General features: G+C 48.1%; 1 protein-coding gene across 8 annotated transcripts in view; it reads right to left on the bottom strand.

The window, feature by feature from the left end:
* SLC24A2 (solute carrier family 24 member 2) overlaps window positions 1–25,628 on the bottom strand; it is a 790,353-nt gene that overhangs the window by 170,135 nt on the left and 594,590 nt on the right. For all 8 annotated transcript variants that reach the window (XM_085634455.1, XM_085634470.1, XM_085634443.1 and 5 more), the window contains one exon: window positions 13,113–13,231. In XM_085634455.1, coding sequence (XP_085490581.1) covers window positions 13,113–13,231 — 119 coding nt within the window. The remainder of the gene's footprint in view (window positions 1–13,112; window positions 13,232–25,628) is intronic.

Raw genomic sequence — 25,628 nt, 5'->3', positions numbered from 1 at the left:
TTACTATCAGGACAAGTAAATCTTAAAAGTACATGTCCAACTTGTTTAATTCATTTCCCCATGCCCTCTGGGCTGTCCAGGGCCTACCATAGGGGTGGCTTATAACAGGTGCTACATGAATGCAAACCTATCTTCCCTTTTATCCCTCCGCTACCCTTCTCACTCCAAATAACTGACTAATATCCACCACTCAAATTACTTTCATATTTCACCATACTAATTCAGCACTAATCCTTTATGGGTTTCCGGAGTAGCGTGCTTTAACCTCATCAGGGGTAACAAGCGCTATATACATACTAACCTTTTTTTTCCCCTCTTCTATTTGTCTGCTATCCTTCCGAATCCAAATAATCCAAATAACTGACTAACCTATCCACCACTTAAAATTTACGTGCCTGTTTCAATATACTAATTCAACACTAATCCTCAATGGGTCCCGGAATAGCGTGCTACTCGCCAAAAAAGCGCTTAACGCCTCGTTAGGGGTAGTAAGCGCTATATAAATGCAATTACAATACAATACAAAACAATATGTATTAAAAAAGAAGGTTTGGCCCTGTAAAAAAGGCTTATTTTGCCAGGTCAAAATGTAAGCTTTAAACTACACACAGAGGCTCTGCAATGATAGGCCTGAGGCATGTTTTAAGGGCTACAAAATTGGTGCTGCAGGCCCTCAAGTAGCATTTAATTTACAGGCCCTGAGTACATGTAGTACCACTTTACTAGGGACTTACACAAGTAAATTAAATATGCCTATAGGATATATCAATGATACCATGCTTTGGGAAAGGAGCACAAGCACTTTAGCAGTGGTAAAGTGCATAGAGTCCAAACGCCAACAATGCGAATTCAGCAAAAAGTAGGAGGAGGGAGGCAAAAGGTTTGGGGGTGACCCTGCAAAATGTGCCAGGTCCAACAGTTTTTGTGTCAAATTCTGTAAGATTTACAAATTGTATGAATGATTTTACATCTATTTCCATGAGCTCACTTCTTGGGAGGCGATCAAGACAAAATACTATAGTATATAACTTCCTGTGCTGTCATCAAGGTTAAAGATCACGTGGTCTCGCTTCCTGTGAGATCACATGGGCAGTTAAAGTGTTTGTGATGTCACTTCCTCTACCCCAGCTATTTTAGTGAATTGGCATCCATGCTGATGTTTGTCTTACTATTCCCTGAAACAGGTGACTGTCTACTCCCAACATCTTGAATAACTACAGCTGACCCGGGAGAAGAGCAGATGTAATTGCCTGTGTCAGGAAGCCAGAGGGCAGCTCAGACAGCTGAGCTGCTGAGGAGACTTCACAGTGCTAAGAGCTACCTGATAGTATTAAGAAAAAGAAGGGTGCTAAAAAGAGCACAGTGTGTGTCCTTTACTGTCTCAGCTTATTTGGAACTCTTTCAATGGTTTCTAAAGAAGGTTTTCATATTCCCCTCAGCGCACCTTCTTCGAACTTTCAGATGTCTTATTTGTTGTGTGCTTGGGGAATACTACGTATATGTCTAAGTTCAAAGCCTGGTAAAGTAAACGCACAGACAAACGCTTTAGCACTGGTGGCACCCAGTGCAACAATCATTTTTGGGGCCCCCACACCCATGACTGCCTCCTCGGATTCCCTCTCTGCCACCGAGAAAAAGGGCCCCTCATCTCTCCAATCATAAGTTATTGCTAAACACACTACCCTCCCTGAGATCAGCGCCCTGTGCGGTCGCACCTTTGGCACTGCCCTAAAGCCAGCCCTGCGCACCGATAGAGCCTGCTCCTTGAAGTTCAAAGCAGCAAGGGAATGCATGAAAAATTAGAAGGGGGTAGGGCAAAGGTAGAGTTCTGCAGTGAATGCTGCGTTTCAGCTACCCCAGTATCCCAGCTAATTGAGCTTGCAACCTTCTATTGCTTATGGTTGTAGACATGGGGTGCAATGCAGGTCGACCCCAACTGTGCACATGGGCGAGCACCTCAATGGCTGCCTTCATGTAAAATGAAGGGCAAATGGATGGTGACTCTCCTGAGCTTACCAGGAGCACTTGTGAACTGTGTCTTTTCCAAGCCTTTGCCAGTGCTTGTTTAGACAAAAGAGTGACACACCGACTTCGCCAGTGCTTGTTTGAACTGCAAACCTGTAGGATGCACACAAGGAAGGATAAGCACCAAAGCCTGTTATCACTACAGACCAGCATTCATTTGGCCAATCAGCATCGAGCTCCGATCTCTGTGCTCATAGACAAATCACATGCACAGGGAAACGGCATACAGTTTTCCATAGTGCGCATAGACCATAACCATCAGGGTGTATAGTTCAAATCATGTGCGGTAGCATCGGGCTAGTGTGCCACAAATGCAAAAATGTGAAAAACCTCCCATGCAAGTTTTAGTAAATAACATTCCAACTTTAAAAGTATCAGCGGGACAAATGATGGTATTTTGGACCAATTCTTCACGTAAAAAATAGCAAAATAAAATACATTGTAATCCGGGATAAGAAAATGCTTACAGGTAAGCGCAGAATTGTTGCCATTGTATTCTGAGAAAACATGGATTCATTCCATTTGATAGAAAATCGTTCTTGGTGAAGCCAAGGAGGGGTACATCCCGTTTGAAGAGATAGATGAATGCTTTCGCAAACCGTTCACATTTTATTGATGACTCTGTTGTGGCAGATCTGCCAACTCACACGGTGCCACCTTGTGACACACGATATCGGCTCCTATCAGACGATCACCCGGTGAGGAGCCGATAGGCGGAGAAAACAAGCCGAAAATCAATGTAAACAGCAGTTTTCAGCTCGCTTTCGGAGGCTTTCAACTGCAGATGCCCATTAATGGCTGTGAAAACACCCCAGGACATGGCAAAAGTCTCCGCAAGCTTTTATTTTATTTTAAGAGGCAATAATGTCTCTTAGGTACTTTTCAGGACGAGGCCCCGCCCCCTCCTCACATGGTGAGGTTTTTGTTGGAGTTGGCAGGTCTGGTGTGGGGCATGTAAACACTTTTATATATTTGGTTATTACTTTCCAATGTAAACTCGCCTGGGGTCGTTTGCTAAATATAAGACAGTAGCAATCCTCCAGATCTTTAGATGCCATGTTTAGATTTGCACAAACATTAGGCCACAAGCCAATAAAAAAAATTATGGCTCTATTCAAGAGCAAGTGTTTGTCTGTAGCCATATATGGAGCAGGGCTACACAGAGGCAGAACGTTACAGAAGGTAGAGAATACTTTTCTGTGCAGCCTGCTTGCGGTGCCACAGGGTTGTTCCGCCTATGTATGTCACACAGAGTTGGGACTGCCCTATGTTATGGACCAAATCAAAACTTGCCCACTATTACTGTGGGTCTCTGTATTGGCTGTGAGACCGGCCTCACGGCGTTGCCCTCCCAATCATCCAGCCAACCTGCAACCACCCTCAAGACACGACATCTCCGACTCCGGCCGCCCCAGCCACCCAGATCCGAGGGCCGGCCAGAGCCCTGACAGACTCGACACCCTACCACGCATGTCCAACCAAGGGAGCGGGAACCCTCGAGCCAGACCCCGAGGCGCCAGCCCAGTCACACCTCGGGTCGCCTTCCCCGGGAAGACTCGATCGGCCACCAGGCCCCTGGGGAGCAGGCGCCTCCCCAGCCGAGCGTCTGGGGTCCCTCCCAGACCCACCTGAAAAGACCAAAGAAGTGAGCGGCAGGAAATCCCGCCGAACCCCCTCCGTCACCCCCAGTCCCCCCTCTGCGAGGACTCCGGACTTCAAAGAGCAAGCGGAGTATAACAAGGGGTGCCGGGGGAACGAATGCAGAGAAGACCTGGAACCATCCGAGCCTGCTGACGCTGTCGCGGCTCCTGAACGCTGAAGTCACCTGGGCCTGCTGAGTGACTCGCGGCCTCTCGCTATTGAACCATCTGAGCCCTGCTGACGAGGTCGCGGCTCCCGAACACTGAACCACCTGGGCCTGCTGAGTGACTCGCGGCCCCCAGCTATTGAACCATCTGAGCCTTGCTGACGGAATCGCGGCTCCTGAACTCCGACCACTCCGACCACCTGTGCCTGCTGAGAGACTCGCGGCGCTCCCCTTGAGGACGACTCGGTAAGAGATCGCCCAGAGACACGACACCCTCCAGCTCGAGGATTGCGAGCTACCCGCAGGGTACTTCGCAGAGACACTATCTTTAAAGACTGTCTCGCTACCCCCATTCCCCACGACCGATTTGTGGTACCTTGTGCCACTGCTGTACTGCTTACACCTTGGATCATAAAGATCCCTTGAAACCATCGATAAAATAAACTATCGTCCTACAAAGAATACGTGTGGTGTCACTCTGTTCGTAGTGTTAGCTCAGGGTGTGCGCGCCTGGTTCGGCCTACTTGGGAGAGGTGGGTCAAAGGGGTGGGCAAGACCGGTACCGAACCTCCCTCCGGCGAACGCCTTTCCAACATTTGGTGGCAGACGACGGGATCCGAGCCGACACCGAAAGAGAGCGTGCAGTGAACGACTGACGCACTACCAAACAGAGATGGAAGGAGAAACCTCCCTGGGTGCCGCAGGTACCGAAATAAGCTCACCGTTCCGAGAGGATCAATTGGACTATTACACGCATAGAGAATTAAAACAGTTTTGCAAGGACCTTGGCATCGCTACCACCGGATTAAGCACAAAGGAAGACTTCCAGAAAGTACTGAAAACCTGGGTCGAGACAGGGGCGCCCCCGACCCAAACGGAAGGAGACTCTGCTCATGAACCACCAAGCATCCCGGTGAGAAACAACGGGCCAGAGGGGAACCTGTCCCCCGAAGAGCTAGCGGACCGAGAGAGAAGCCGCAACCACGAACTTGAACTGGCAAAGCTAAAAATCGAGGGAGAAATAAAACTGGCAGAGAAAAAGTTGGCCGTCGAGCAGTTACGGCTCCAAGGGGAACTCGAGGAGAAGAGACGCCAAAGAGAGCACGCCGAAAAAAAACTCCAGCTAGAACATGAACGCAGCCTGAAGGAGATCGAGTGGCGGGCTAAAAACGAAAAGTCACAGCCGCCCGGGAATCCACCGGGGAAACCAAAGTCCACATCCCCAAGGATGTGGTAAAAGAGTATTACAAAAATGACGATATCCAGCAGTGGTTTAAGGCCTACGAAGTCGCCATGACCTCTCACCGAGTCCCGCAGAAGGATTGGGGGGCTGGCCTATGGGGCCGGTTCTTAAGCGAAGGAAGAGACACCCTGCTAGATCTGCCCTCCACGGTCATGAACTCCTACAGCCACATGAAGGAAGCCCTCGTGGGCCGGTATGGACTCACCCCCGAAATGTACCGACAACGGTTCCGAGATTGCAAGAAGATACCGGGCACCACGTGGGTAGAGTACGTGAACTTTTACAGCCGAGCCTTGGACGGGTGGATCAAGGGCAGCAAGGTCTCCACCTTCGAAGAACTGTTTGATCTGATTGCCTGGGAACATTTAGCGGCCAATTGCTTTGTAGAACTGCGCCAACATCTCCTGGACAGTAAACTCACCAACCCTCGGAAGCTGGCCGCTGAGGCTGATCGTTGGGTGAACACCCGGGCCACCCGGGGCCCCGTGGGGGACTACGGCTGCCACAGTCAAGGCCCCCCCCGCCAGAGGGGCGGAGGAAACCACGGCCGACCAAGAGACTTCCCCGGGGGGCCCTCACACAGCCCCCCCAGCAGCCCACCAGCGGCAGGTTCAGCCCCGTCCCCAGCCAGCGCCGGAGCCCCAGGACGGCTAGGTCCACGAGCTAGGATCACCTGCTTCCGCTGCCAACAGCCCGGACACTACGCCAATGACCCCCAGTGTCCCCAGTATCAGCGAACCGCAACGACCAACCCCCCGGCCCGGCAGATGGCCTCCGTGGCTCTGGGGGAAGAGATGGAGGACTCCGAAGAATGGGAACCAGCGGCCATGGCCCTGGTCTCCCTTGGTGATCGAGAAATGGTCCCCGGGACACCCTTGCCCACCAACACAAAGAAATACCGACAGCAGGTGACCATCAACGGCCACCGAGTCGAAGGCCTCCGCGACACCGGGGCGAGTGTCACCGCGGTCCACCGCAGCCTAATCTCAGAAGACCAGATCCTAACCGGTGCCCTCTGTCCGGTCATATCCTCCGACAATTCTGAGAGCCTCTCCCAGATGGCTCTGGTGCCTTTCGAGTGGGGAGGGGTCTCCGGAGAATTGAAGGTAGCGGTCCGAACATCACAGCCCGTAGACTGCCTCCTGGGCAACGACCTGGAGAGTAACCCGTGGGGGCAAGTGGAACGAAGAGCCCATCTCGAGAAGATGGGCCTACCAGAATGGGTCTGCGCCACCACGCGCTCCATGACCGCGCGATTGCCTCTCGCCGCGGGTAGTGAGGGCCGCGCCCCGAACACTGTCCCTGAGGACCGGGACGCCCTACCAGAGCCGGACAACCCTCCTTTGGACGGAGGAGAAGCCACGGACCCGGGAGAGGGGCCGGAACTGTCCGCCCCTGAGGCACTGACTGAGCTCGGAGAACTGCCCGAGATGGCCCAATGGCGCTGTGAGGGAGGGCCCTCCCGTGAAGAGTTCTGCCAGGAACAGGCCACCTGCCCTTCCCTCGTGGGACTCAGACAACAAGCCGAAGCCCAGGCCGCCGGTGACCGAACCGGAACCCATTGGGTCTATTGGGACAATGGCCTCCTATACAGCTAACAAAAGTCAGCCGAGCTAGGCGCAGCCCGAGTACTGGTGGTACCCCTGCGTTTCCGAAGCCTCCTCCTGGGCCTGGCCCACGATGTACCCTTGGCAGGACACTTAGGCCAAGACAAAACATATCAGCGATTGGTTACCCACTTCTATTGGCCCAAGATGCGAGCGAATGTAGAAGTACACTGCAAATCCTGCCTCACGTGCCAGGGCAGTGGGAAGAGTGGCGGAAAACGCAAAGCTCCCTTACAACCGTTCCCCGTTGTGAGCACCCCGTTCGAGCGGGTCGGCATCGACATCGTGGCGGGACCCCTGGATCCAAAGACCGCCCAGGGCCACCGCTTCATCCTTGTCCTGGTGGACCATGCCACCCGCTACCCCGAGGCCATTCCCCTCCGCACCGTGACGGCTCCCGTGGTGGGCCGGGCTCTCATGGGGATCTTCTCCCGTGTCGGATTTCCCCGCGAGGTTGTGAGTGATCGCGGCACTAACTTCATATCCCGCTACATGAAGTCCCTGTGGCAGCAGTGCGGAGTCACATATAAGTTCACGACCCCCTACCACCCCCAGGGCAACGGCCTAGTGGAACGCTTCAACCGAACCCTGAAGGGAATGATCCTGGGCCTCGAAGAGCCCCTGCGCCGGAGATGGGACGTCCTCCTCCCTTGCCTCCTGTTCGCGTACCGAGAAGTTCCCCAAAAGTCTCTGGGGTTCAGCCCCTTCGAACTGCTATACGGACACCCCGTCCGAGGGCCCCTGAGCCTGGTCAAAGAGGGCTGGGAGACAAGCCCCCGGGGGACACCCCCTGATGTGTTCCGCTACATCCTGGCGCTCCGCAACCAGACGAGGAAGTTCAGAGAACTCGCAGAGGCTAACCTCGAGGCCAGCCAAGAAGAAATGAAGCGCTGGTATGACCAGAACGCAACCCTGGTCGAGTTCCAGCCGGGCCAGCAGGTTTGGGTCATGGCCCCGGTGAAGCCCTGCGCCCTACAAGACAAATGGACTGGTCCCTTCAAGGTGATCGAGCGGAAGAGTCAGGTCACATACCTGATCGATGTACAGTCCCCACGGAACCCCCTCCGGGTCCTCCACGTGAACCGTCTCAAGCCCCACTTTGTGAGAACGGAATTAAGTTTGCTACTGGCCACCGATGATGGGGCGGAAGAAAACACCGAACCCCTGCCCGACCCCCTGTGCGCTAAAGACCTGGATGGTTCCGTGGAGGGAGTGAGACTTTCAACCACCCTCACTCCCCCACAGTCCGACGACTGCCGCCAGCTGCTCAGACAATTCGCAGACCTCTTCTCCCTCATTCCAAGGGTCACCGACTGGTGTGTCCACGACGTGGACACCGGCGACAGCCCGCCTGTGAGACACCGAGCCTACCGGGTGCCTGACCGGGTCCGCACCTGCATCAAGACCGAGGTACAGAAGATGCTCACCCTTGGAGTAATCGAACCCTCCGACAGCCCCTGGGCCAGCTCGGTGGTTATGGTCCCGAAAGCGGCCTCCCCTGGGGTCGCCCCCGAACTAAGATTCTGTGTGGACTACCGGGGGCTCAATGCGGTCACCCGAGCAGACGCTCACCCTATTCCCCGCGCCGACGAGCTCATCGACCGCCTTGGGGCCGCCCGGTTCCTCAGCACTTTCGACCTGACCTGCGGATACTGGCAGATTGCTCTCACGGAGGGAGCGAAAGAACGCTCCGCCTTCTCCACACCAGATGGACACTACCGCTTCAGGGTCATGCCGTTCGGGATGAAGAACGCCCCAGCCACGTTCCAGCGGTTGGTGAACAAGGTCCTGGCCGGACTCGAGGAGTTCAGCGCAGCGTACCTTGACGACATCGCCGTATTCAGCTCTCAATGGCACAAGCATCTCCCTGCGCCAAGCCGGACTAACCGTGAAGGCCAGCAAATGCCAGCTCGGGCAAGGCTCCGTGGTCTACCTGGGGCATCAGGTGGGCAGCGGCCAGGTCGCCCCCCCTCCAACCGAAGATCGACGCCATCAAGTCCTGGGAGCCCCCCACCACGCAGACAGAGGTCCGGGCCTTCCTGGGCCTTACAGGGTACTACCGGAGGTTCATTAAAAACTATGGTAGCCTCACGGGGCCCCTCACAGAGTTGACCTCCAAAAAGCTCCCGAAGAAGGTGCAGTGGACCCCCCAGTGCCAGCAGGCGTTCGACGCCTTGAAAACCGCCATGTGCACCGCCCCCGTACTCAAGGCCCCCGACTACTCCCAAGAGTTTGTGGTCCAGACCGACGCATCCGAACACGGCATCGGGGCCGTCCTCTCGCAGTTCAACGACAAGGGCATCGATCAGCCCATAGCCTTCATCAGCCGAAGGCTGCTGCCGCGAGAGCAGCGTTGGAGTACTATAGAACGAGAGACCTTCGCCGTGGTCTGGGCCCTCAAGAAACTACGGCCCTACTTGTTCGGAACCCATTTCCGAGTACAGACGGACCACCGGCCTTTGCGATGGCTAATGCAGATGAGGGGGGAGAACCCCAAGCTACTACGATGGTCCATCTCTCTCCAAGGGATGGACTTCACTGTCGAACATCGCCCCGGGACGGATCATGCCAACGCCGACGGCCTGTCCCGGTTCTTCCGCTTCGGCGAGGAGAACCCCCCAGTGGATGGGTAGTTCTCCACGCCTTTCAGCTGGGGGGGACGCGTGTGAGACCGGCCTCACGGCGTTGCCCTCCCAATCATCCAGCCAACCTGCAACCACCCTCAAGACACGACATCTCCGACTCCGGCCGCCCCAGCCACCCAGATCCGAGGGCCGGCCAGAGCCCTGACAGACTCGACACCCTACCACGCATGTCCAACCAAGGGAGCGGGAACCCTCGAGCCAGACCCCGAGGTGCCAGCCCAGTCACACCTCGGGTCGCCTTCCCCGGGAAGACTCGATCGGCCACCAGGCCCCTGGGGAGCAGGCGCCTCCCCTGCCGAGCGTCTGGGGTCCCTCCCAGACCCACCTGAAAAGACCAAAGAAGTGAGCGGCAGGAAATCCCGCCGAACCCCCTCCGTCACCCCCAGTCCCCCCTCTGCGAGGACTCCGGACTTCAAAGAGCAAGCGGAGTATAACAAGGGGTGCCGGGGGAACGAATGCAGAGAAGACCTGGAACCATCCGAGCCTGCTGACCCTGTCGCGGCTCCTGAACGCTGAAGTCACCTGGGCCTGCTGAGTGACTCGCGGCCTCTCGCTATTGAACCATCTGAGCCCTGCTGACGAGGTCACGGCTCCCGAACACTGAACCACCTGGGCCTGCTGAGTGACTCGCGGCCCCCAGCTATTGAACCATCTGAGCCTTGCTGACGGAATCGCGGCTCCCGAACTCCGACCACCTGTGCCTGCTGAGAGACTCGCGGCGCTCCCCTTGAGGACGACTCGGTAAGAGATCGCCCAGAGACATGACACCCTCCAGCTCGAGGATTGTGAGCTATCCGCAGGGTACTTCGCAGAGACACTATCTTTAAAGACTGTCCCGCTACCCCCATTCCCCACGACCGATTTGTGGTACCTTGTGCCACTGCTGTACTGCTTACACCTTGGATCATAAAGATCCCTTGAAACCATCGATAAAAGAACCTATCGTCCTACAAAGAATACGTGTGGTGTCACTCTGTTCGTAGTGTTAGCTCAGGGTGTGCGCGCCTGGTTCGGCCATTTGGGAGAGGTGGGTCAAAGGGGTGGGCAAGACCGGTACCGAACCCCCCTCCGGCGAACGCCTTTCCAACATTGGTCAAATAGCAGACGAGTATAACACAGGCGATAGATGATAAGAGATTGCTTGCAGCTGGAAAACGCTATTTATATTTCCTGGCTTGCCTATATCAAAAACACCATTCATTTAATGGGAGTTCCGGTTTCATCCAACGACAACCAAAGTGAAACAGTTGCATACAACATACCTTGAAGTGATGGATGAAATGCTTGAATTAATCCCAGATACTGCTAATCACTCGAGTCGCATCCCAACTGATCATTATTTTGCACATCATGTCACCTCAGTTTGGACCCAACTATATGCAAATCAGTCTTGACCCTGTTCCAATAGTAACAGTCCAGCCTGACATGTCAGGTTCTCCCTGAACCAGAACACAAGCAACCCAGGACCGGTTCTGCCCTATTTATGGGCTCATCAGCCAGGTGCATGGGACTACGTCTTCGGCATACCTGTCACACCAAGGGCAAAACAATGAGTATACAAAACAGCGATGGATGGAATGCTTGGATTAGTCCCATTCACTGGTAATCACTCACTCAGGCTGCATCCCAATCATTCATTCCATCCATCACTCAGTTTTTTGAAGCCCCGAGTGTGACGGGTATGCCCAGACATGGGTTCCCTGCTCACTCTACCAGTGGAATAAAGCTATATCTGGCTAATTAGCCCATAATAAGGGCAAACCGGTTAACATTGTTTACCACAAATCCTTTTCCCCGCAGGCAATTACAATGCGGTTGTTACAACGACCGCATTGTAAGAACGCATACCATTACTCCGCAAGTTGGAACAACAACTTGGTGGGGTTCAGAAGGTGTTGGATTTAAAATCCAACACCTTCCCTACTGTTGCACATACTTGACTTGGAATAGTAAATGATACTATTCCAACATCCAGTGCCCCCCCCCGAGCAAGTTGTTGTTACGACTTGCAGAGTAATGGTATGCGTTGTTGAAACGCGGTCGTTGTAACAACTGCGTTGTAATTGCATATGTGGAAAAACAATGAGTAGTAAGGTGGCATATTCGGGCAAACCTGGGTCCTGGGTTGCTTGTATTTTGGTTCAGAGAACACCTGGCCTGGCAGTTCGGGCTGGAGTGTTCTCATAAGGAGCAAGGTCATGGCTGATTTGCACATGGCTGGGTCCAAGCTGAGGTGGCATGGTGGGTGAAAAACAATGGATTGGGATGCGGCCGAGCGATCACTTGTGGCTGAGATTAATTTAAGCATCCATCCATCACTTTGTTTTTTGAAGCTGCAACATTACAGTGGGGTAGGATTAGCTTTTCGGTTATTTTAAGGTAAGGATTCTTGCTTTTTAAGAAATTACTGTTAAGAATGAAAGTAATAATTGAATATATTATAACTGCGTATAAATCATACTTTTAGATTAAATAATGATTATTGTTAGAAATTTAATTAGCGTTAAGTTTTTTGCAAGAATCCCATATTGTACAAAAATAAATGTGAATGCATTTAATTCGGCTCATAAAAAATAATTGTATACAGTTAATTGTAAATATTCTACATAGACTGAATATAGGGAAAGGGTGCATTATTTATTGTATTATTTTTTTATATATTTAATGTAGTTTATATAATAGCATACTTCATATAATTAAAAATGTAATTAATACTACATACATACATATAATTGGTCAGAAAAAGTGTTGGTTTAGGCATTAGCTCCAAAGTAGAGGATAGCATCGGAGTAATGTAAAAAAAGCAATGTTAAATTGAAGCTGAGGAGCTAATGGAAGAAAGGGTTAAAGTGAAGAGGCCAGGACAAAAGTGGAATTGGCAGAACAGGTTATATATGTATCGAACATGATGTAACATAATGTACATTACTAGAGAGTAATACGATTAAAATACATATGTATTCCACAATAACTGATATCATAAGAGAAAATATCCATTTAGATTCAAGTTATGCAAAATGAACTCATATTTTTCTTGAATGTCCAAGTTACCTGAGGCCGCAAACTCCCTAAAAGTAGTACCGGAGAACAATGCAACAAATGATCTCCTGAATATTTTTCGATGCTGGAGCAATTAAATTGAGTAAAAAAGGCATGAAAAAATGGCAAATAGGTATATGATACATCTTAAATCTCTTTGTGTGTGTAATACTATTTACAAAAAGAAATAGGAACCTTGCTGAAGAATAACCTTAGTTTAACATTGAAGCAAACTGATTTTACATAAGTTACGCTTCTTTTCTAATAAAAAAAACATAAAATCTGATTATGCCTCAAACCTGATTTCATTTTTCATATTTTTCAAGTTGATAAAACGCATTTGCACAAGTTCTTATTTTTAACACAACAAAATTCAGTCTGCTACATTGTTTTGGTGTAAAAGTCTGCAATACGTTCAGGACAAATACTATTCGCCCCATTCTCTTAGACAAAATCAGCAAAGAGAGCCTTTTGTTCATTTTATGCACCAGGCCAAAGTGCATGCTTGAACCCTCTGCACCCCCTTTGCCCCACCAACCCAAGCCTGTTAGTGGCTGGCCAAGGCTAAGGTGCTAATACTAGTCACGAATACATTTCTAGAAATAATGGACATTTTGTTTCTACAGTGCCCTACCTCTGTATGACTTGGTTTCAATAAAAGCCCTGTACATGGTGAAAAAGTATGATGCATAATGACACATAGGAAATACAAAAAAAAGACAGTATTCGTAAAAGGTTGAAATGACCTGGTTGCCTGTAGTTTCAGCAGTATAGGAGACATTTCCATTTTGCACTTGCCCAGGAGATTCCTTCGGTGGGGTGATTTCAACCTCCACGTTTGTAGTGTTTGGAAGTTCGGTTTTCTCTGCATCATCATGCCAAAAGGAAAAGAGTCTGTTAAAACATGGATGTGGCAGGGCTACTCATTGAGCAACTTCAGTACGAGTTAGTGTTTCTTAATCGTAAATTGAAACTGGCCAATGCTTAGTTACAAAAGTAGGGGTGAAAAACACAGCGCGTCTAGTTGTGTTGTTTCCAGTGTTTTTGATAGGTTTCCTACCTGGAGAATGGCAACCACGAATCTGCAACTACAAAACATTTAACACATTTCTTTATGCTTGAATGAACCAATTACTTACTGGTAATCTTCATTACCCCGAATGAAAGCTGTCCTCGTCCCAGTCCTAATGAAATGAGGAGTTCCTCCTCGCCCACCGCTCTGACCGGCTAAATATGGCCTAAGCATCTTTCTTTTTAAAGTACATCCTGTGCGAGTTTCTTCTATGTTTACTACACACAAAGCACAGAGCACCCTCCCTCATCCTGCCTCCTGTTGGGAATGCTGCCTTCCCCCATTGGCTGACCTAGGGAAAGCAGCAGTCCCAAGCCTCCGGGGACCTCCAAGAAAGAGATGCTGGTAAGTGTGTGTGTTTATTTTAAATTAATGTTTGGTGCGTGCATGTATGAATGTTTGGTAATGAGAGTTGTTAATGGATGTGTTTGTGTAGGAGTGTGAATGCATGGCTGTGAGTGTGTATGTGTCCCTCCGCCCCCTCCCTGCTAAAATTACCGGCCGCCACTGTTTTCACAATCAAAGAAGATGGGATGGCTATGTTAGCTTCATTGCACAAGACTAGCAAAACAACCTCCAGAGATAAATGAAATGAGGATGACATTTTAGGGACAAATTTAGGATCCAATTTAAAAATACTGTGATCAGGGAAGTCTTTTACGTGCAGAAGCTTAGCCATTAATGTCCCTAATTCACCCAACCTTTGTGCTGAAGTTATAGCTACCAGAAATAGGTTTTTTGCGGATTGCCAAGTAAAATCCATTTGATTTAAGGGTTCAAAGGGCATTCCCTCTAGACCCATGAGCACTACAGACAAACCCCAGGTAGGTTATTGATTAGGAACTTTGGGTCTTTTGAACCTGAAACCCTTAAAGAGCCTTACTACTAAGAGGGATATCTTAGAAAGAGCCCCTGTTAATAGTCTAAATGCCTTGATTGCTGTCCACTGAGTATAAGATAGTAGGAGACAATCTGGATAGGGTCAATTAAAGTGGGCACTTCTGACTTAGTAATGTACCATCTTGAAAAGGTAGCCCAATATCTTTCAAATGCAGTTAGGGTTGACTGTTTTCTTGAAGAGTGAATTTCAAGTGCAACCTGTTGTGAACAACCCAGGCCCTCCAGATCTAATTGTTCAATAGCCAAGCCGTTAAGCGGAGGCAATGATAATGCGACAATGTCAAGTTTGGAAACTGTAACGCAGATGGGTTGTATGGTAGGTGCAAATATTGCCCCTTTGTCAGAGTCAGGAGTAGAGAGAACTAAGGGTGTCACAGTCAATAGGGTGCTATTAGGATTACTTTCACTCCCTCTCCCCAAATCTTCTCAAATACTCTTTGCATTTGAGGGATTGAAGGAAGACTCTAAAGCAATCTTTGAGACCAAGGAATCAATATGGCATCCACTGTTGATGCATCTAGAGACCATATCTCCGGGCAAAAGTTTGGGGACATTGCATTGCTCGAGGAAGAGACTAGACCCAGCCATGGTCTCCCAAACCTGGATAACATCTGACAGAATTGTTGGGAGGAAAGATGATAAGTCACCGATGATGGTATGCTGCGAGTGAGACTGTCCTCCCAATAATTAAATTTTTTCTGACGTAAATTGCCCTAATGCTAGGATATGTGGCTCTGCCTAAGCAAATATCTGAGATGTTACCCCGTTCAGGGATTCGCTCCTCATCCCTCCTTTGTGATTCAAGGGTTGTATGTGATTTCATAGAAACACGATTTCATGGAACACCATTATTGAAAAACCTTTTCACCTAAACTGTTTGATGGAAATTTTCAGAATGAATAGTGTTTACTATTTCATTGAAACCAATTCATAGAATGTCTTTTTGTTTGAAATTGACTTTTGCATGCTTATTTTTAAGGTGTGAATACAAAGATTGAATATCTTACTTTCAGAAACATTTTTGTTGAAGGTATTTATTTCAGTGTTTCACTTCAGGGGACATTTATATATTTTATATTGTCAAACAATTACTTTGAATGCTTTTAATTCACTAATCCTTCACCACCCTTTAACACCATCCCTCCCTGACTCATCACAACCCCTAAAGTAGCCATCATCCATCGAGAACACCTCCACTGCAAAACCTACGACGCACAGATTACCGACGCAGAAAGTCTGCATTTTACCGTCACACTCAACCCAACCACCTCTCTTACAGGACTCCTCATTTACCGCCCTCCCGGCATCCCGGGTCCCTTCACCTGTTCGCTTCTGGACTTAGTCACAACTCAGGCCCACTCCTTATCAAACTATATGATAGTTGGAGACCTGAACATCCACCTAGAAGACCCGGCCAACTCGGTAGCCTACGACCTGATTCAAGATCTAGCGGCTTTCGATATCCGTCTATTAAACTCCGGAGCCACCCACACCAAGGGCCACCTTTTAGACCCCGTGTTCACCAACTCGTCCTCAATGTTAGCAAAGGAGGGCTTTCCCCTCCCTTGGACAGACCACTTTCTGGTCCCTTTCCAATTACCTGGAACCTTCACGAAAAACCGTACTCCCCCTACCTTCAGTAAGGATAGGACCTGGCCCAGACTCTCCACGGACGAATGGGCTCAGACCCTGGAAAAAAACATCCCTGCTCAGGCCGAAGACCCAAATACGGCAGACAGAAGACTCAGAGACTGGATTACCGTTTCCCTAGACCTTGTACTCCCTCTCAGAAATAGGGAAAATAAAAACGGCAAACATGGATCAGCACCATGGTACTCCGCAGAACTAAGAACACTGCGCAAAAATTGCAAAAAGGCCGAACGACTCTGGAGAAAGACTTGGCAACATGCCAACAAAGAAGCCTACCAGTCTGCGGTCAAACTCTACAAAGAGGCTATCAAATCAGCCAAAGCTTCTTACTACAACACACGAATACAAGAAGCATCCAATTCAGCCCGAGAATCTTTTTTGATCGTCAAAGAGCTGACCAAGGTCCCCACCACCTCCTCCTCCAACACCCCCAAAGTTGACAGAAGTAATGAGCTAGCCAACTTCTTCAACGAGAAAATCACCCGTATCCTGGCCTCCCTCCCTCCCCCCAGCTCCCCCAGCCTCACGGAAGGTAGTACTTCCCTCGAACCGACTGAAAGCATCTGTCGTCCATCGCTTCAGACTTTCCGACCTGTCACCCCCGCAGAGGTTGAACGAACCCTAGTAAAAATGAAAAGTGGATCCCCTTTGGACCCAGCCCCTATCAGGTTCCTCAAGACCGTAGCCTCAGTAATTGTCCCTACCATTACGGACCTTATCAACTGTTCGTTTTCCCATGGAACCGTCCCCGACAGCTGGAAGAGTGCTGTGGTCAAAGCACTCTTAAAAAAACCCCAGCTAGATCCATCGGACCTGTCCAACTATAGGCCAATATCCCTACTCCCTGGCATTAGTAAAGTCACCGAGAAATTGGTAAACATCCAGCTATCCCAGTTCCTCGAAACAAATAAACTGCTCCGACAATCCCAAACCGGATTTCGCCCAGGCCACGGAACGGACACCGCACTCCTTGCAGTGATCGAAGAGGCAAGGGGCTTACTAGATTCAGGAGGATCAGTGGCAGTGATCCTCCTGGATCTAAGTGCAGCCTTCGACACGGTCAACCACCGTGTCCTTCTGAGTAGACTGGCTAATGCAGGACTTACCGGGACAGCTATCAAATGGATCGAATCCTATCTTACAGGACGCACTTTTCAAGTGTGGGATGACAGCCATCACTCATCCACCCTCCCACTCACTAGCGGCGTCCCCCAGGGCTCTTCCCTAAGCCCGACGCTTTTTAATGTCTATATGGCCCCCCTCGAGGATGTGGTAACACCATTTAACATCAAAATGGTGAGTTACGCTGACGACACCCAACTAGTCGTCTCCCTGTCCCAGCTGATTGACCATCCTGAAAATCTGACTAACTGCCTCACTAATATCCACAACTGGATGAACGAATCATCATTGAAATTGAATGGGACTAAGACAGAGGTATTGTTACTCGGCAAACAATGGACAACCATCCCTCCCACAATATGGCCCGATGTGTTCGGAGAAATTCCCCCCCCTAAATCTGAAATCAAGACACTCGGGGTGTGGCTAGAGCCACAGCTTACGATGAAAACCCAGGCAACCAAAACCTCGGGCACATGTTTTGGGCTCATGCGTACGACCCGTAAAATCCTGCCCTTACTCCCACCTATGTCCAGAAAGCTCCTTATCCAGGGCCTGGTGTTGTCCCGTTTGGACTACAGCAATCTGGTCTACTTGGGAGCCCCCGAGGCTACCATCACGAAACTCCAGCGGACACAGAACGCGGCAGCACGCATGATTACCAACACCCCCCCCAGAATATCCGCCAAGCCAGCCCTTAAAACCCTGCATTGGCTCCCCGTGCGCCAAAGGGTGCACTTTAAAGCAATGTGTACTACACACAAGCTTTACAACGGATCTGGTCCAGCGATCCTTAGTAAAATGATCACACCTTATACAGCACCCAGATCGCTACGATCTCAAAATGAGAATCTAGTCCGCATCCCCAGATTCAAAAAAGCCCGCACAGGAGGCCGACAATTCTCCGTTCAGGCGGCCAAGGGCTGGAACGCACTCCCTCGCGCCCTCAGACTGGAATCCAACTTCCTTGCTTTCCGCAAAAAACTAAAGACCCATCTGTTTCCCAACTAACACCCTTCGGTTTCCTCCCCTCTCAATAAGATTCAAGTTACATAGCGCGGGGATGCCCTTGGGTCACCAGGCGCTTTAGAAATCGCTAAAATAAATAAATAAATAAATAAATGTTATCAACCTTTGCCCTCTAAACACCCCTCACCACACCTAAACTGTACCCATCACTACCTCTAAACTCCACCCATTCCTGAACTCTAACTTTCCACACCTAAACCCCACACATCCCTGACCCCCTTAAAGTCTAACTACATATCAAAACCCTATCGATCCCTGAACACTTAAATACCCTCCCAACCCTTAAATACCACCCAGGCATGACCCATACAAATCTCCTACCACCCTTAAACTCTACCAATCCCTAAGCCCTAAAACCCCCTTTCTAAATCTAAATTCCACCCATTCCTGAATCTTTAAAAGCCCTCACCACCCCAAACTCCTCCCAATCCTGCACTCTAAAAACTCTTCACCACCCGAAACCTCTACCCATCACTGAACCCTGAAACACCTCAACACCTCTACACTCCACCTATTCCCAAACCCTAAAACAACCTAACACCCCTAAACTTCACTCATCCGCGAACTCTAAAATCTCCTCACCTCCCCTAAACTCCACATATTCATAAAAACCTGAAAACCATCACCACCCCGAAACTCCACCTATTCTTGAACTAAAAAAAACCTTCTCTGTGGCTGAATTGCACCCATTCCTGACCCCTTAAAGCTCCTCATCACCCGTAAACATTACTCATCCCTTAACTCAAAAACTTCTCAATAGTCCCAAACTCCACCCAAGTTTAATGTTATTGTTCTTTAAATGTATCTTTCCTTTAAAATTAATTTAATTTTTAAATCATTTACATTTCCTTAAAATTGTCTCTCCCTAAAATTGTTTTTCCGTGATTTGCTTTCCTCCAAAGTTGTTTCTCAATTTTCGTTTTGTCCATTTATTCACATTCATCAGATTAAAGTAGCACCTTCCCACTGGATTGTCCATTCGCACTATCGCATTTTAGGTCAAGCCTAGGCTGCGCGCATGCGCTGCTCTAGGTAAACAACCACTTGGAACCGATAAGTACTTTTCACACACTGGTGCAAGTGTTTTTTTTTTGGCTTTCTTTCCATTGGTCTTTGTGTGAAAAGGCAGCACGCAATTGGGCAAAGGCGGGTGCATGTCCCACCTTTGCCCTGAATTGTAGCCGCCCACGGCCTACGGCTTGCGGTTACGCGCAGCGTACCATCTGTTTTATGCGGGCTCAAGCGCGCGCAAGCGTGCACCACTCCCGTGCTTGTCTTCCAAAGGTCAGGCTGGCTCCGCCTTGTGTATGTATGGCATATGCACATTTGCACAAAACTATACATAAATTCCTTGCTCCACACATCCTAAATCAATATATGTCACTATGCATAAAATGATGTACGCCACCTGCCTTTGTAGTTTAGTGTCGGTGTTTGCATATATCTTTTCTTGAATAATATTTGCACATTGATGGGCCGTGTTTTAGAGCGTGCACTGCTCTGGTCGCATCGCTGGCATGTGATGTGGCAAGCACTTCTGTTCGTGGTGCCAGGTTTACATGTGTGCACCTCTTCTAGCACCAGACTGTAAGGGGACATGCAAACACGCGTTCAGCTCATTGTCTCGCCATCGAAAGGGGTCTACATTTAGCCAAATCCTCTTTTTATTTCACCATTTGTTGTGCTTGAGTTCGGACTGGGGAGTACAAGAGCCCTCTATAGAGGCAGTGCGGCGGGGTTCGTTTAGAGCCATCATATGTGTTGCCTTTGGGAAGCCGGCGCCGATCCACGCCCAATGAGGTATTAATATCGAGGCAGCAGTCCCAGTGCGTGGGCATATGCATACTTTTATTATTCATTTAAGAAGTCCATTATCACACACAGCCCCTGACTCGACCGTGCATCCATGTATGATCTGTTATTCCTTGCGTGCATTTTATTTTGCACTCCCATCTTCACCCTCAAGGCAAAACTTGGGAGTCCGTATCTGTAAAATCATATTTTATGTTGAGTGCCTGCTGTGTTTGTTTACCATGGGCGAGGAGCGTGTCCATGCATTGATGTGCAGTGTACACCCCTGTGCTCGGGACTCCCCTCCAGGGGGTCCAGATAGAGATGCGTTCAGACAGCCTTGTGTGCTGCGCCAGACTGTCCCTTCTGGCCAGGAAAGAGTTTGTAAAATAATAAGCGTCGGGCTTTAAAGTTCCCAGAAACTGGCTGCCAGCGCTACAGAGTGCCGGGCTTGTAAACACCGAGGCTGTCGCCCCCTGTCCCGCCTCATGCCTCCTCTGTCCACCACAAGGCACTGCTGCAGTCTTTAGTTCTCTCGCCTAAAATCTTTCATCCCTTCTGTTTCCCTCTGTCACTGTTTCCCATAGTGCCCGTTCTCTCCTATTCTGCCTTTCTCTCCCTTGATCTTGGTCAAAGTGTGAAATTAAAAAATATGTCCTGGCGCCCAAATTAAACAAGCAATGGCATAGCCAATAGGTCACGCCTTTGGGACCTTGTAAGTAAAAAAAAAAACTGAAGTGTAAGACTTCACGTTTACATTTACTGCACCCTAAATACGAAGTAAATGTAAACGTGAAGTCTTATACTTCAGTTTTTTATTTACTTACAAAGTCCCAAAGGCGAGACCTAATGGCTATGCCAATGCTTGTTTCTCATTAGTGAAGGGTGAAACAGTAAGAGTGCATGCATCACTGCAGATAAAACTCTCCAGTTTGAGGACTGGATGGTTTCCCAGGAGAACCAGGAACTTTTTTTTTCTTGACCCTCGAGGATTGTCCCTCCAACCCCAAAGACTGGTGTTTGTGATTAGGAGAACTGGTTTTGGGTTTTGGAAGGGTATTCCTTTTTTTAAATTCCCCTCCATCAATCACCTTGCTAGATCCTGGGCTATTTGGGCGTTTACTAGAATGTCCCGCTGGTAATCTGCAGAGCTTGGTTCCCACTGTGACACAATGTGGAATACCACTGTCTTCAGGTGGTATCATGCCCAGGGTACCACTGCTGTTGGTGCTGCTAGCATGCCCTATATCTTTAGCCATGACCTGGCCATGGCTACATATTGTCCCAATATTACTCGGATGCTGAACTGGAGAGACATTATGCTGTTGTGTGGAAGGAAGGTTGCTCCTACCGGAGTATCAAATCTGGCCCCAATGAAATTCTTGACTTGAGATGGAAACATTTGTGGCTTCTGGAAATTCAACAGCAAGCCCAAGTCCTGAGGAACTTTGGTCACTCTAGCAACATCTTTCTGAGCCTATAAGAAAGAAGGTGTAAATTGTAACCAATCAATAATGTATGGAAGTTGAAAAATGCCACAATACAAGGCAATACTTTGTTGAATATCCAAGAAGAATTTGCCAAACTAAATGGGAGAGCCCAGAAATGAAAGTGTTGCTCTTGCACTGCAAACCTCAGGAACGGCTGAATGGCTCCACTAGTACAAATCTATTTACTGCCTTCAAATTGTACAGATCAATATATTCCATTTTATTTTGGGACTAAAAATAGTATTGAATAGAATCTGCTGCTCTGGTATTGGGACTTTTTCTTTCTCTCAGAGCCTGTATTCCCTAGAACAGCGACTGGTGCTTTACACTGTCTATTAGCAATAGAGTTCGCTGGAAGTGACATCATGGAGGAGGATCTTTGAATCATAATGGATAACTATTTTGTACATTTTACCAAAAGGACCCATGAATGTGTTAATATTTGACTCCATTGGTTGTGGAAATGTTTCAATCTCACATCAACTTCCATATAGTCATTTGGGCTGTTATGGTCCTGAGTACATGAGGTGTTAGGTCAGGATTTGCTATAGAACCCACCCCCATTCCGACCACCAGGCCCATCCTTGAAAAGGACGCTTGTCCTGATTGTTGAAAATTGATCTTTTTGACACGAAGGACTTCTTATTCGTGAAGAGCTTAAATGGCTCAAAAAACATTATCTCTTCTTCCTCCTTCTGCACCATAGCATCAAGTTCAGGCTGTTGTCCTAAAAGAGAAAACTTAGAGATGAGAGATCTCTGACTTGATTCCAACTTCCAGGACTATAACCATAATGTCCTCCGTCCTGCACTTGATGCCCTTGCTGACAAAGTGGATGCCCAAAGGCAATCAAAGTAGAATTCAATAAGAATCTAGCCAACAACTTCATATTAGCTCAAAAAATAGTTGGCTTGTCCTTTCCCTGCAGGCAATCGTAGAGAGAATAAACATTTTGAGAAGAACTTGTGTTGCACAAGCAACGTAAGTATTATCTTTCTAGCGGCATAATGAGAGGCAGCGTAAAAATACTTTAAAGACGTCTCCACTTTCTTATCCAGCAGTGATGAATCCTCCTATGCCAAGGAAGATGCTGAAGCCATAGATGCTAATAAGGTATTAACTTTCTGAATTTGAGGGAAACTTTCATTACAGTCAATAAAGTACCTTTCAATAAGGAATCTTGGAACTGTAGCCTTGTCTACCTCATTCCACTCTTTTAGTATAAATGTCTTAATTACATCACATAGAGGCAGAGTAATACCATCCGCAGTGCTATACCGCGCATAAAATTAGGGGTGGGCGGAAAGTTCTGTTCTGCCTTCACGAAAAAAATGTGATATTATTCCTCCTGATTTTTTCTTAATTCTGAATACGTGTCTATATATGTGTATATATATTTTTTTGCCTTTGCCTTTGATCCAGCCAGAGTGTCCTTAGCTTAGATTTAAGCATATGATACATTGTACATGTTTAAGTATAAAGGGTAGAGTATGGATTTTGTGTTCAATCTGCCTGCAGAATTGGCAGAATTTTGCCCACTCCACGTTACTCTTTAATGCGAAGTTCTGGCCACATTCTGCCAATCACTATGTGGCGGAGTTTTTCTCCTGTGAGGATCCAAAATATGTAAACTGGCAAATGCAGGCGAGATTTGGCATCCCCTAGTGCAAGTTTCAAACATGGGTGGCCAGAGAGCTGCCGTTCAAGTAGATTTGCTGCTGCTCAAATAGATGTTCTTCTTGAGCGGCAGCAAAATCAACTCAAATGGCCAGGTGCTCTTGAGCAATGCATGGTGCCATTTGCACTGATTTTAACCTTGGCTCGCGCTACCAGTGCTAAATTGCAGCCTGAGCAGCGTGGGCTGCATATTTACCGCCCATTGGCGGACTGCCGTAGAATCTCACAGAGATTTTCTGTAACTCCGCAGAATTCTGCAGCGTGAAACTCTGTGAGTTCCGCCCACCCCTACCTAAAATCCTTCTTCATCTTGAGGTTTTTCCTGAAATTCAAGCACCTCTCTTAAGTGTTTTAAAAACGTCCCTCAACTAAAGTGCTTGAGTATACTTCCCTCGTGGAACAAGAGCTAATCATCTCCATCTGTTCTCATTTTTTGCTAGGGGATCTGCCAAAGCATTGCCTACTGCCTCTTGAATGGAGGATTATATTTCTGCCCTTGAAACCTGCAAGCCCTCCTCCTCATCATTGTGTGCTGAGGACTGCACATTAATCTATTTGGAAACAACTTTTCTTGTCGCCATTCTCAATCAGAAACTGGTACGCGCTAGAACTGCTTCCCATTTCTTTTTTTATGGGATTGTTCGGTAACCAAGTCTTCTCTCACGAGACTAGCATGCCCACAGCACACTGGCGAGGGCCAGGAATGTATACTCAGTATCTCCCATATCATCCAATCGGGGATTCAGCATCAACCTCCCCGCCCCAGCTGCGCACATGGGTGGAGAGCACGTCCATGAACGGTGCATAAGACTTAATGAGCCTATCAGCTCCACGAAGCATACTTCAATTTAACTTAAAATAAAAGATAAATATAAAAACAACGCATGTCATATCTTGGCCGTCCGACAGACAAAATGACCGAATGGGGGATGGTGAGGCACTCTTTTGTGCCATGTGTGTAATAAACATAGAAGAAACACTCTCAGGGTGTACTGTAAAGAGAAAGGTGTGGAGGTCATATTTAGCATGTCCGACCTGTCGCGGAGGCGGATCTCATTATTTCATTAGGACTCCATGAGGAGGTAATGTCTCAAAACTCATTGACTGAAAATAGAGGGCATCTATAAACAAACAGAAATGCCCTAGAAGTTCCCTACCTCAGCATTATTTCTATTGTTATTGGTAATTAGCATTGGCACACTGCACAGTTTGACACAGTATCTGCCACACCATCAACTGTATTTGACGTTAACGTCAAAAACAGGTAATCAACCGTGCCCAAAATTAAGATCAGAAGAGGTAACCCAATTCTGGTCATTTTCAAGGCTAGATTAAGAAAGTATGCAACTTCGTTTTAATCCAGAAGTTGATGGCATTAAAACTGTGCAGCAATGAAAGTGAAATTAATTCATATCCCTGCACACAAGGGTAACATTAGCTAGATCTTTGAGCTTTTTATGCAGCGTTTAAATTTTAAATACAGGTCCATTTGCCGAGGGCTGATGTTTAGGATCCATTGATCACTTCCGGCTCTTAGTACAAGTCTCTTAGCAGTGGCTTTCGAAGGATACAATTCACTGTACATAAGAATGTCTATCACATGGGTGGGCTTATATTATTTCAGATTCCAAGTTGGACGCAAATAGCCCCCAGACCAGGTGTTTTTTCCCAGAGCAAATTTCCCCTGGTCTCACCTAAGAACATTTTTAGTTTTTGTATAGATCACCAGAGCGCTTTATATGAAGGAGCTTAAAGTTTTTATGGAAACCTACATAATAGTCATGACAGGAGATAAGCAAGGGAGCAGGAAATACAGATGTTACAGTCTTCCATTATAACAGCCTTGTCTACAGCAGGAGTTAAGCAGGCTGAAAAGAGCATTGAGTTATTGGACAATCAACTACTTGTGAAAAATACATTGGAAATATATATGTTATAAACTGTACAATGAAGGTAATATTTTGTATATAATAGCTAAATAAAGGATTATATTTTCTGATATGTTTGCTAGCATGGATCCTTGATGGATGCTTTCAACATTTAGAAGGAATACAGCTTCAGCATGAAGTTCTTTTTATATACCCATTTTCACAAGCCTAAAAGTGATTTGTGAGTTTTCCCTTTGAGCATATCTCTACAGCAGGTATTGAGTGAGTAGGTTCAAAACAGCAATGAGTTTGCCAGTGGGTGTCTCTTGAGGGTGGTCTGAGTAATGCAAAGGAGGCCACGCCTGATTCTCTGAGAACAGACAAGCTGGCTATTGAACATAATTGTACCCACGCCAAAGGGAGGGGCTGAAAATGCTTTTATTTTTTATGGCTAGTGACGTTACCTGTCTGCCAGACATGGACTCACCTATGTAGTATTTGACAAGGAAGGGGCAATGGAGTATGTGCACTGGAAGTGAATGGCAGAGTAATTGCCTGCTTATTCAGGTTTCCAGGTCTCAAAGAGTTTGCAGACAGGCCTTGTCGGGGCAGGAACTTTGAAAGATGCCGGCTAAAGTCTTGACTCCTCTCAGATGGGACTGTGTA

This window comes from Triturus cristatus, chromosome 2_1 (genome assembly GCF_964204655.1).
Source record: "Triturus cristatus chromosome 2_1, aTriCri1.1, whole genome shotgun sequence".
NCBI classification, from domain to species: Eukaryota; Metazoa; Chordata; class Amphibia; order Caudata; family Salamandridae; genus Triturus; species Triturus cristatus.
The sequence above is the reverse complement of the archived record's forward strand: the minus strand, read 5'-3'. Positions and strand labels throughout refer to the sequence as shown.